The following is a 13,021-nucleotide window of genomic DNA, read 5'->3' as shown; positions in this document are numbered from 1 at the left end:
TCTCTTTTTCCTGCTGAAATTTAAGTTTCCTGTAGTGGCTACATACTAAAAAGATTCAACTTCGTCACAATTCCACATCAGAAGCAAGATATGAGAAGTGCAAACCTTTTAAAATCTATTTAGCCCCTGTGCTGTGTTGCTCAAATTACAGACCTGGCCCTCCTTGAGGAGCTGAGACTGAATGTAGAAAATAGTAGAGGAAAATTACTCGGCTAACCCTTGGGGCGGCAGGCATTCTGTTAAACACAACAAAAGAGCAAGTGCCAGAGAGTTACATCCAGAAGCACAGCAATCATTTAGTTACAGGCAATTAACAATAGTCTTCCAGTAGCACAGGAGCAGTTCTACTCCAAGGAAAACACATTGATTGCTGCAGCAGTAGTAGATTGGTTTCTGAATAAATTGCTTCAATTTAAAACAAGATTTGTTACAAGTATTTTGACCAATGTCTACAATTTTTTTCCTTATCAGGAAGCATTGGCCAAGCAATTCAGTGAAAGAGACAGCTAATTAAAACAAAGCACATGTCCTCTCCAAATATCTAGCATATACGGCTTGTAATAAATGCATTCATTTTATACCTTTTATTTCCTAATTATTGGACACATTTGCAGGTTATATCTTTGATCTTCACCTGGCTCTAATATTTGATAAACTTCCTTTCACTGTGTCATACAGGTAATTCACTTATCATAACTGAAGTTGTAAGAAGAAAGTAAATAAAAGTGTTCTGTCAAAGATTCATATCTTTTGACTTATTTAACATGCTTCAGGGGCTTTGCATTTAATGATCTGTAAAAATTTTAAATTAATTTTATTCATTAATTAGCCCCCCATGAAGCTGAACTACTAAGAAAAAGAATTATATTTTGTTCTTTTTTTTAAATGATTTATAACTCTTTGAGCACATGTGATTTATAGCTGTGTATTCAGTTTCTGAGCCTTTTTCAAAATCCAATTACAGTCTATCTAAGGTTTCAATTTTGCAATCACTTACGCAGATTGCTCAACTTCATGGACTATAAGTAATCCCTCTGAAGTCAACAGGACTATTCACAGAGCTTCAGGTTAGCACATAAATAAATCTTTGTAACTTTGTGGCTTAAACTGATTTCCATTCTCTGTTTGTCTTGGATGATTTAACTCACAAAGAAGGGGTTTGGGTTTGGTCAGAGACAGTTCCCAGTTTGTTTAGGTATACTTTCATAGACTTCAATTACTAAAGGAATGATAAAGATAATGAATATAATTTGGAAGGGGAGCAGGGACTGCTGTGTTATAAGACGCAGGTTTTGTTAGGAACAGGTGTGTTTCTTCTAAAGGGAGAAGGAAGCTGGCTAACACAGGAGCACTTCTCTGAGTCTCATATCAGAGATCAGCCATAAACAGTAGGCAGAGTTTAAGTTAGCAACAAAGAAACCCATGCTCATAGTTTTAAAATGAAGAAGTATGGGGTTTTTCCTCAGTTGTTTTTTATTTTTTTTTTTAATTTTTTGTTTGGTTTTTTTTGTTTGTTTGTTTGTTTTTTGTTTTGGGGGGTGTTTTTTTGGGTTTTTTTTGTTTGTTTTTTTTTTTTACTTTCTTTTCTCCCCCTCCCCCCTGCTTAGTACAGTATTTGTTATGGCATAGATGTAAAATTGTCTTCCCAAAGCATAGTGTATGGAACCCCAGCTTTATACAGTGTACACATATCCAACACACGTATGTATAAAATCTATTCTCTACTTTTTAAGACTTTTGTTTGTTTGTTCCAAATTGCCAAAAAAAAATCTGGTTCTAGTAAAGGTGCCTAGAGGGATATGTGTGAATATGCTTTATGGATATCCTACATGGATACTGTAATGAATAATTACTGATTGATTCTGATAGCAGTAGAAGTGGATTTGGGCTACTCATCAGCTTGATTATGAAATTATTTCTTAGCACAAAGTATATGTTTTCTGCCAGCATGGGCCATGTGTGCATGTGGATGTCTGCGGAGTTGACTGAAGCTGTCTAAATTTACTCATGATTTTCAAAATTATTTTCAGTGCAGTAGTTTCATTTTATTTATTAGAACTATTGAGACCTGGTTGTCTGTCTTTATTTTTTATGAAAATAAATAACATATATTCCTGATTCCCTTATGAAAAAGAACTAGTCAGGTTTGGGATTATATATACATAAGCATACATGTGTGCAAATGCAATGCAGGGATCTTGTCAATCTATTCATTAGTATGGCAGGAAACATATCTGAGCCTTGGTGCTGTTGGATTTCCAGTGTTATTAGAAAAGATATAGCAAATTACTATAATAGAAGTGTATTCTTACCGATGGCATTTTTATTTCTGCTGAGAAGTGCAGGATATCTGTTCCCAGTAGGAGAGTAATTACATTATCTCCAGCAGTATGTTAGCTCAAAAGAGGATAAGGTCGGGAAAACATAGATGCTGCAATGTTACTGAAAAATTCTACATTTAAATACATAGCAACACATTTTAAATGCAGTTTATGATATAGATTGAAGGAAAAAAGTGTCATGGTGTGGATCTGCAGTAATCTTTGGTTATCTTCCCCAAATTAATGAATTGTATATGACCTGAATCTTCCTTATTGAGAGAGAGCTTCTATTTGTCAGTTGTACTACAGAAATCAGACCAGCTCACACTATTACTTTGTTTAGATCTTCTGAAAGAAATTAATGTAAGAGGCACCAAGGGGTGCAAAAAATATGGGGAAAAAATTGAGTAATGGGTTCCAAGGATATAAGATCATAAAACATACTGCTTGCATTCTTTTCTTCTGAGGATAGCATTAATAAATAATTTAGCTATGCATGGATTATGGGAACAATTTGTGACATTTTATTTAAAAATATTTCCATCCTTACCAATCAAGGTTAGAACTCGCACTTAGACGTTATATAAAAAGAAGAATTATGATAAAAGTCATACAAAAGTTGTTTCAAAAAGTAATCTGTTAAACAAACCAACTTGTTTGACACGTCAGAACTAAGATTTGTCAGAAGAAAGTTAGATTCAGGCACGTGCTGAGTAATCTTACAAACCTTTTTGCTGGAGTTATCTTAGTCCAATTTTCTAAATGATGATAAAAACTTGACTGATTAAAAGAGTGATCTTATGAAGAGTTTCTTTCAGGCAGAGGTCTTTAGTATTCTATTCCTCGACTGATTTTAGATGAGGTTGAGTGTAAAAAGGTCATTCACATTTAGTTAGGTTTGGGAAAAGAAAGGATATGATGATATTTTTCCTTTGGCCCTGTGTCATGAACATCCTGGGAGAATGAACCTTGGCATTGCTGAGCACAGTGATAACTTGAAGACTTCTATGGCCACAGGTGAATGAAAAATCAATTCCATCAAATCCAATCCAATATCAATTCCAATTCTAAACTCTGATGAGGGTCTTGGAAAAGCTTTTCTTGCAGTGCAGAATAAAAACTGAATGCTTTATAGAGTGGAAGATAAACTCGTGTAAGGTCAGAACTGACCAAGTGGGTTGGAGATCTTCAGCAGTTTTGCTTCCACTGAGACTCAGAGATTCACTGGATTGAACAAGGTCCAACTAGCAGAAGTTGAAATATAACTCATTGTTCTTTAATTCATGTGATGAGTTTCCTTTCAGAAATTTCAGAAGCATTGTGAAGCTTTTTGGTAAAAGGAGATATAACACCTGGAGTTTCTTTGCAGAGGTTAAAAAGAACTAGTTTCTTTTCTCTTTTAGTCTTAATTGTCACTCCTTACTGCCACTGTGTGAAATTGTGTTCAACTGACTGAAAATGCATATAATACATTCAAGTCTGTAAGTAATAAAGTAGATTTTCACTATTATGTGAATGGCACTGCAATTTAATGTGTTTGTCAGCAATTCTATTATCATTAATAACCATATGAAGATAATTTGGAATTACTTTCTATTCAGAATTTGCTATTACATTTTACAGGAAATATTAATATGATGTTTATGCATTAAGAAATAATGAGTTTAAAACAAGGTAGTTTTCCTCAAGATGCATTCCATCTAGGAAATATTATCTTGCATATTTTTCAAACATATATTTCCATGGGCAGTTTTAAACTCTTTCTCTAAACAATTTATTTTAGTGAAAATATTTTTTTTCTTGACAGAAAAAAAACCCCAAACTTGTTTTAACCACCCCTCATTAACTTACAGTCAACGAGATTCATATATACCCACTGAGAACATCTATGACTGAGAAAAAACCTAGAAACCATAAAAGAGGCTAAGGCTAGCAAATTAGATGATAACACTGTATAGATGACAATGGGAAGAAAGGGAAGTAGGTACTTTGAAAAATGCATGAAACATATTACCTTAGTTCTGCTGTCTGTCCCAGGAAAAATACCAGTATATTATTAAGCTTTTAAAATATTATCTATACAGCTTAAAGAGTAATGCAAAGATAGAACTTGAGATTATTTTTGCTGTAGAGTTCTACTTGCAGACGTACAGAGAGGGCTTTCAAAAAATAATCACATAATTAGATAATAACCCGTATTTACAACAGTCTATGATAAAATAAGATTATGAAGACTTTTTCATCCTGCATGAAAGTCACAGTTGTCAATACATAACACTGTAGAAGAGCATTCTTTTTCCTTATGCATTGCATTTTGATCTACTACATTGATAGACTATGAACTTGTCTTCTTTACTTAAAAAACTTCTGAAAAAATAGAATGTAGTCTGTGATCCACCTGTTATATCATCTGCAATTTGTGGTTTGTCATTAATCAATTTCTGCTTAGCTGCTTTCAGTATCACTCTCAGAATTAATTTCTAGAAGGTTCCTCTACCTGGCTGAAGATTAACCTGTAACTGCTCTGGATGATCAATGGCACCTCTCACCAGTAAGTAACAAAACCAAACTTAGATTACAACAACTAGATTTTTTTCCCCCACACAAAAGAGAAAATAACTTGAGTCTTGTAAAGGTGACAGGAATTTGGTCAGAAGGTGGAGGAAAGGGATGAAAGTTAAATCTTTTGGGTTCTGATTGCTCTCTGTTTCCTATTCCTTTTACAAATTTTTTCGGAATGAATGAGAAAAGGAAACAGCATTGGCATTGTCATGCTTAAAATACTCTACTGCCTTTAGCTTCGAGTTAAATGCTCCCTATGCACAGCATCTGAGGAAATTTAGGACTCTAAAAATTGTTAGCTGGCAGCAGAAAACATAGATCATAGGTTTTCTCCACTGGTGTCAAGAAGTAAAAGAAGTTCAGGAGAAAATAAGAGCTGGGCTCCCTGAGATACAGAGTGTTTGCACTAGAGGGAAGTACCAGGGACCCAAGCTTTTCCCAGGGCTGGATGCTGAAGCTGGGCTCAGTTTTCCTGCACAAGGGGTGTTGGAGCTCAGGGGCACCGTGCTCTGCTCAGTGAAATTAATTCACATCAGGAGAGGAGAGGCTCTGGCTCCCCATTCCAGTGCCAGAAGCCCCCTTCTCCCTGGCTGGCTGTGCCAGGCTCGGGGTTGGGCTGGGACCACCCTGTGATGGATCCTGCCCGGGCTCCTGTCAGGTGGCAGTGTGTCCCTGTTGGGCTGAGCACCGGGAGAATTAAGGAAGATGCATCCAGGCCTTTTCAGGTGATTTAGGCTGTGGACTTCTTATGTTTTCAGGGCCTGTGTAAGTGTAGAGATGTCTAAAATCTCTCCCTGGACTTTTAAAGGTACAGGGACTCTACTGGCCTGGGTGAAGCTGCAGTTGCAAGGGTGTTTGAAAGGCTTAAATTTTGTACCTGAATATCTACTGCAGCATTTAGCCCTAAATACCTCTTTTTTCCCAGGAACTCTCTTTGTTCAGCAGCAGAGCTTTCTGCTTTGTGTCCCTTCTGATCCTGATGATAATATTCCACACAGGAAGTTTAAAAAGGATTAAATTTTTTTTTTTCAGGTATGCAGTGAACATTCCAGATTCATCATTTTTGTAGTCATACTGCTGGAAAAAAAAGATCACTAACTAGAAACCCAGCCAAAACTAATACATCTGCAAATGTCTTGGTGTTCAGGAAGCAAATTTACCTAATTGTTAGGTCCCAATTGTTCTAAGTCAGCCAAATAATCAGAAATTAATAAACAGCTAACACATTCCTAGTGGAGACTAAATATGGATCTAAACAAGGAAACCTAAACCGAAAGGTTGTCATGGTGATATACAGGAGACTAAGCAAGCAGTGCAAAACTCCTCTTCCTAGGAGACCTGAGAGACTAGCTCAAATTTTTATCTGTCATGCTTAATTTATCATTTCACTGAAACAGTTGTCACCATGCAAAACGTGTAGAAGGCTTGTATCTGGTGCCTTTTGTCTTTTGAGGGCACAACAGATTTTGCTTCCAGATCTATTTCAGATTCAGCCTTACTTGAAGAGGGAAAAAAATTGCAAATTTTTTCTGCTATTTTTGTCCTTTTATTATTTATAAGGGCAATTAAATATTGAGATTACTCCCTCTTAAGCATGTCATCATGAGGCCACATACTGTGGTATGTTTGACTTACTGAGCTCTCTAAGAAAGGGAACAAGGAAAGTAAATTCTTGCAAAATTCATGCATGCACGAAGTTAAATTATAAATCTGGTGGTCAAAGAACAGAAACGAATTACATGTTTTCAGTCTTGGAGCTACTGCTTGTATGAAAGAAAAAATAAGGACTCATCATCAGCATGTGACTTCATAGATGTCAGTTAAATAACCATTGCTTTTGAAGAAATTTGAGCTTTAAAAATTCTTTATTTTCAGTATTCCATCAAGTAATTTGATTATTTAGAATAAGCTGTTAAGTGGGGTTTTTTGGATTAACCTCTTGCTCTGGGTTCAAATATCTCTGAAGCAGTGTATATGAATACTAGCTGGTATTTTGTTGAGGTTCAATTACTTAATAAGTCAATTTCTCATCTCAGTAAATTCGATAAAATATTACAAATGCCAGGCTAAGCAGAAAATCTGGTAATTCACATCTGCATCTTTTAAGAAGCAATGACAAGAGTTCAGAAAAATGGCTACAAATGAAGTTCTATTCCAGTAATTGGAAGTGCCCAACAATATGTTTAAATAAATTGGTCATACTATCTTGATTTATGCTTTCCTTCTAAGCTTAGACAGACTTTGCATGCTACAAAACTAAATTTAGGGAAGATATCACTGCTTTGATATAAATTGAGATGCCACAAGTACTTTAGCACCACAGTAAGATCTTGGTTTGCTCACTTTTACAAACAGTCTAAAAAAAGCACAGGAATGTCAGAAAGATGCAGACTCTGCTCCAGCTTATTCTTTGCTTTCTTTAGTTTACAGGAAGCTGTGTGAGGGTGGGGAGTGTCAGTCCCAGCCTGTGGAGAACCCTCTGGGAGGCGAAGTGGACAGAGTGGATTGGGGAGCCTTGACTTGCAGGAGATTCTCCATCCCCCTGTAATCATCTCGGTGGGAGATGGCTGTGCCCATTAGGCAGGCTGGAATCACGGGATGTGAGTGGTGAGGAGAAACAGGAAGGTTCCTAGGAACTTCTGTCATGATGTTTCACTTCACAAATGTTGATGTTAAACAAAAGTGTTGGAAGGAAAATGCCCATGTCAGGCTATGCAGGAACCCCCCTGGCATGGGGTTTAGGTGGCATTTCTGATGGAAGTGAAAGGGGTTTTTTTGTTTGTTTGTTTGTTTGTTTGGGGTTTTTTTTTGTTTTGTTTTGGTTTGGTTTTGTTTGGTTTTGTTTTTCCTAAAATTTGATTTTTTTTCTTACAGAAAATTATTACAGTTGTATCACTTGTGGTTTCCTACTATTTTTCCCTATAGAGCCTTTATTAATTTTAAAGGTAATGAATTATTAAATACATCTTTTACAGAGATTTAATTAAAAGGTGTTACTGTATTTTTTTCCCGTGACATCCTTTCTTTTTTATTTTGCAAGTCGTACAAATTCCTAAAAATAATCATTGAGTATTAGTTCTTAGGAAGCTAAAATTCATGCTTCTGTCAGAGGGAATCTCTACAAACTGACCACCCCTACATTTTACCCTTTCATGGAGAAAAGCTGCATATTTACCCCTTTTGTGTAGAAGAATACTGGCATGCCGACGTCCATTCCCATTCTCGACGTAGCAGGAATAATTTCCTAGGTCTGCCTCTTCCACTGAGTCAAGGATCAACGAGATGGAAACCTCCTGCTCCCCAAGATGTTCCTTGAGAACCCTGAGAAAGAAATAACCACGGCTGCTGTTCTGCTTGTACCAAAGTGAAGCTTTAGATAATCATGACATAATAATGCTACTTACAACTCACAACTCTCTGGCTTCAAATTTGGTTATGGTTTGATGCAATCTTAATTTAATTATATCATGCCCTTTTCTTCCTCACTTCTAATGAGGAGGTTTGGCTTTGTAAATGTTAATGACAGTTGCAGTTCATTGTCTTTTTTAAGCAGAATAATATGCACATGGATAATATATCACTGTACACTTTGACGGAGACCCTGATCCATGAAGTCTTGGAACAGTAGAAGAGAGAAAACTGAAAACATTTATTCTGGGTGTTTAGAGTCACACCAAGAGTCTGGGCCAAACACAATACTTTTTATTTTTCTGAGGCTCTTCAACATGGTAGTCAGAAACAATGTGTTCATGCCATGGTCTGAGAGATAATTTCTAGAATGCATTATAAAATTGGATAATGTTTTATCAAACAATAGGAAAAATTGGTATATCATGTGCTACTAGTTCAGACAAATTATAAATGAAAGGTTTCCTGTGGAAGACTCCTCTTTACTCCACTTTACTTTTTTACTCCCATTACATTTTTTCCCTCTTAATAAGACCATCAGTAGTTTCAGGCACTCAGGAAAGCAAATGACAAACTATTCCAGGCCTGACAAATGAAGTGGAAATGAGCTTTTCTGCTCCTCCCTCCACAAAACAAGAAAGTTGCAAAAGGTTTCTTGCCATTTTTTTTGTCAGTCATCAGATAGCCAAGTCACTGGCTGAAGCACTTGGGAAAGGCTTAAACACAAAATACAGCTGATCTTATTGTCACGTGCCATTTAGTGTATTGGTCTTGATTCTTATAGAATAAAGTTGAAGTACACTGGGGTGAAATATACTTCCTTTTAGCCTATATCTGGGCATGATGACCTTGAAAGTCTCTGCTGTCTTCTTGATTTTTCTAACAGTGACTGTATTGTGCATAATTTATTTTTATTGTTTTTTATTCCTCTATGTCTCATTTTCAATACAATTATTATTAATAATGTATGTTTACGATTCTAATTAGTATTATTGCTATTATTATAATCTCTCACTTTGTCTCAGTTATTAAACTGTTATCTCAACCCACAAGTTTTATTCTGGCACTTCTCCCCACCTGAGGGGGATAACAGGGGAGTGAGTGAGTGGCTATGTGGAATTTACTTGCTGGCTGAGGTTAATCCACAGCATGAACACTAAGATTTGCCTGAATTTCTGAGTTTTAATTTCTATGATACATAGAAACAGTGATATTCACACATACAGAGTTATAAATGGAAAAGGAATCTCTTCAGATCCAAGCAGATACTTCATATTGGATAGGATTTAGTATGCTATGTCAAGCATGTAATTCTCAATCTAAATCCACTTTTGTCCTTAATTTCTAAATGAGGCAGCACTTTTAGGAGCAGTAGAAGTACATGAATTGCCAGCTCCTCTCCAAAACAAGTATTTCAGCAGATATAAGCAGCCCACATAACAGGATGCTTGGCTTTAACAAGCCAGATCACATCCGAGGAAACTCAGGTTTTTTCACGAAGAAATCAAAACATTCCAAAAGGGAAGTCAAACTTCACCATTTATTTAAGGCTTCATGTTTGAAAATACTTTTTTGAGATGATTTTCTCAAGATATTTATTTTTCTTCATTTCATCTTACCGAGTGTTCTCATGGTTGTTTTTGTAGATTGCCACATTTTGAAAAGGTCACTAGGTAAATTCCAGCTGGTCAACACTGCAGCTCTTTTTGATAGCTATTCTGTTTTTGCAAGTCTCTAAAATCAGATTTGGCTGAGGAGGGCATTTTTCTGTTCTATGCTGGTGGAGTCAAAATGGAAAAGGATGGATGTTGCAAAAACAAAGATCAGACCCAATATGCTCCTTAGTTAGTCTGTGATAAAAAATACAACATTAACTCTCAAAAAATATAGAGAAAAAAAGAAAACATCTTTTTATCTTACCTAATATCACTTTCCCAGACTCGACTATCATCCAAATCTTCAATAAACTTCTCCCCTTTCATCCAGTAGATTAAAGGACTGACATCTCCACTGTATCCAAAGAAAGCTCTGCAGGTTAGATTAGCAGAACCGCCTGTTGCAAAGAATGTAAGAAAATATGTTTGTTTCAAAATTTAAAATCAGTTGCTTTTTAAAAACCAGAATATTCAGAGAACTCCTCAGTTTCCAGGCTGCTGAAAGTTTCCAAGAGTATCTGCTTTTCATGACACTAGATTCAATACATTTTCTGAAAATAAGTACAATAAAAATGAAATTAAATTATATGTAAAAACAGGATAATTTTTTTCAATAAGTTTTCTTTTTGGTAGGGATATGAGAGACTATGTCTTTTCAAAAGGACCTAACTTAACATAATATTTCTGTTTTCTCTGAAAAAGAGAAAAGTTAGGTAAAATAGAGGTGCAATTACATCTGTGTTAGTTCAGCCTTGCAATGGTTTCTGCAAAGAAGTTGGTATATTCCTGTAGAGCTCCAGTGCCAAGGGATATCTGGTAGAAAGATGTGTGCTCATTGCTAAACTACTTTAGCACGAAAATTTTAAACATTGAAACTTGAAAAAAGCACATGTCAACTAATTCTGAACATTATAAACCATTAGAATGGGAATAACCATTAGCAGAACATACAGGAAGGAACAGAAATTTCATATAAATGTCCAGGATTACTTATTTAATCATTATAATGAGAATTAAAAATCTAATGTGCCTTCGCTTTGTTTATTTTCATTACGGAATCTTACATTGTTTGTATCACTTGGCTTTGGGCTTTATCTCGAGCACATACAGGGGTCGAAATGACAACTTGCACACTTTTTGTGTGTTGGTAAGGCTGGGTAAAGCAAGAGGACAGAGACAGCTGAAGATCTCCCATTCACTGCTGTGAAGAGATTTCTCTCAACATGCACCAAGTCTTCTAAACTGCCACGTGCATTCCTTTAGGGGATAATTACACAGTAACTTAAGGAAGTGTTGGGATTAAAGAAGTGGTCTTTTTCGCCCTGGAGAGACCATTTCCATGGAGCTTATATTACTTCTGAGACCAAATTCATATTTTATTGACACTTTCAGTTTTTTGGTTTTTGGACTTTAAAGCTCACTGACTATAGATCCCGGACAAAAAAATTAGAAAAAAACATTGTTAGCAGTATTTCATCTTACCAAGATGCCATAAGTCCATCTGGGTTCAATTAATTTACTCAAAAATACACTATTTTGGGTCAGGACCTGGTCCTTCTCAAACATACAACATTAATATTTGAATATCATATTTACTTTTTAGCATAAAAACAAATGCAAGATTCTGTGTAACAAGAAGATAAGTAATTATTCAATAAATGTCTTATAAACGATTCCCCTGTCTGGCTTGAACTCTCATATCCATGCCATGAAAAGTACAGAATCAAACATTTGTGTTCCAGATATGCAACATCAAGGCAAGTACCATTTCTGCTAATTTCACAATCTGTTTTGGAGCTTTAGGAACTAATTTTCTTTTAGTCATTTAAGGAAGGTTTGGTTGCTACCATCCCTTTTGTAAGCAATGCCTGCTAAGGAGACAGGAGTATGCCAGTACTTGAAACCAGGATGGAGAGAATGATCAAAAAGTATGAAATGGAATCTCAGAATAGTGAAAAATTTCAATAATCTCACATATTCTGGAGCAAAGTTGCCAAAGGTAAGATGAGTATCTTCAGTGAGAGGGAAAGTACTCTCTTTCTAAAGACCAGCATAGCTCCTGTTTTCACACTCCAAGGAGTGATGGTCAGTAAACCTCCCTGGAAACTCAATTTCTCAATCTCTTCACAGCTCAAGAATTGCAGTTGGGAATCACTGAGGGAATGACTTTTGCAATCTTGAAGCCATTTGCCAGGAATGAATGAGCATGAGGACACCATTCAAGGTGGGTCAAGTGCATGACAACCTGTAATGGAACATGATAAATTTCTTGGTTCCTTGCCATGCAAACCCGGTTCTTATGGCAGGTGAATTGCAGATATACACCAAGTGGAGGGTGGGGGTGGGTGGAGTTGTTTGGTTTTGGTTTTGGGGGTTTGCTTTTGTTTTGGTTTTGCATCATAATTATGATACTTGAACTTGTGAAAATGAAAATATAAAACCTTAAAGGATTATGAATGTCTTGGGCACAGTGGAATCTGTGAAATGGGAGAAGACACCTGCATATCTAAAGCCAAAGCAGGCTTCTGTGATAATTGGACAACCCCTGTGGTATTATCTACCAGACTTGGAGAGAAGAGTGCTGCCTAATGCATCACTGCCACTTCTTGGGCTTTTTCCAGAGCATTCCTATTAAGCCAAGGCTTGGTTGAAACTTTATAGCTTTTAAGAGCTGGCAAGAACACAGCTAGACTATAACTTCTGGCCAATTTATCCATGATTCACAGAGGTTAGACACCACAGGTGCTGAACTATCAAAGCTCTCCAGGCTCATGCAGCTAACATTTACCCCTGAGAGATGATTTTTGCTCTGAGTGGGCTTCTGAGCCTTTTATAGATGAATATTATGAGCATAGATTTTCTTTTTTAAATAAAAATCTAATAAGGGCAAAAATTTTCAAGAAAAATGAATTTTTAATATTAAAGTTGTTTTCCTCACTAAATTCTTGAAGAAGTTTTCTCCTTAAATAAAACATGCAAACATAATTTTAAGCATAGAATCTGAAGTTTCCATTAAATATCAAATAGTTGCAACTGAGAAACAAATTAAGAAGAATGTAATGCCTCTTATTAGTA

The 13,021-nt window shown here is 36.0% G+C and overlaps 1 protein-coding gene across 2 annotated transcripts in view; it reads right to left on the bottom strand.

Moving 5' to 3' along the window:
- IL1RAPL1 (interleukin 1 receptor accessory protein like 1) overlaps positions 1-13,021 on the bottom strand; it is a 682,566-nt gene that overhangs the window by 26,292 nt on the left and 643,253 nt on the right. For both annotated transcript variants that reach the window (XM_088160340.1, XM_088160341.1), the window contains exons 7-8: positions 10,212-10,344; positions 8,059-8,204 (exon numbers count right to left, since the gene is read on the bottom strand). In XM_088160340.1, the coding sequence (XP_088016466.1) occupies positions 8,059-8,204; positions 10,212-10,344 (279 nt within the window). The remainder of the gene's footprint in view (positions 1-8,058; positions 8,205-10,211; positions 10,345-13,021) is intronic.

Source organism: Sturnus vulgaris, chromosome 2, assembly GCF_052056855.1.
Source record: "Sturnus vulgaris isolate bStuVul1 chromosome 2, bStuVul1.hap1, whole genome shotgun sequence".
Lineage (NCBI taxonomy): Eukaryota > Metazoa > Chordata > Aves > Passeriformes > Sturnidae > Sturnus > Sturnus vulgaris.
The sequence above is the reverse complement of the archived record's forward strand: the minus strand, read 5'-3'. Positions and strand labels throughout refer to the sequence as shown.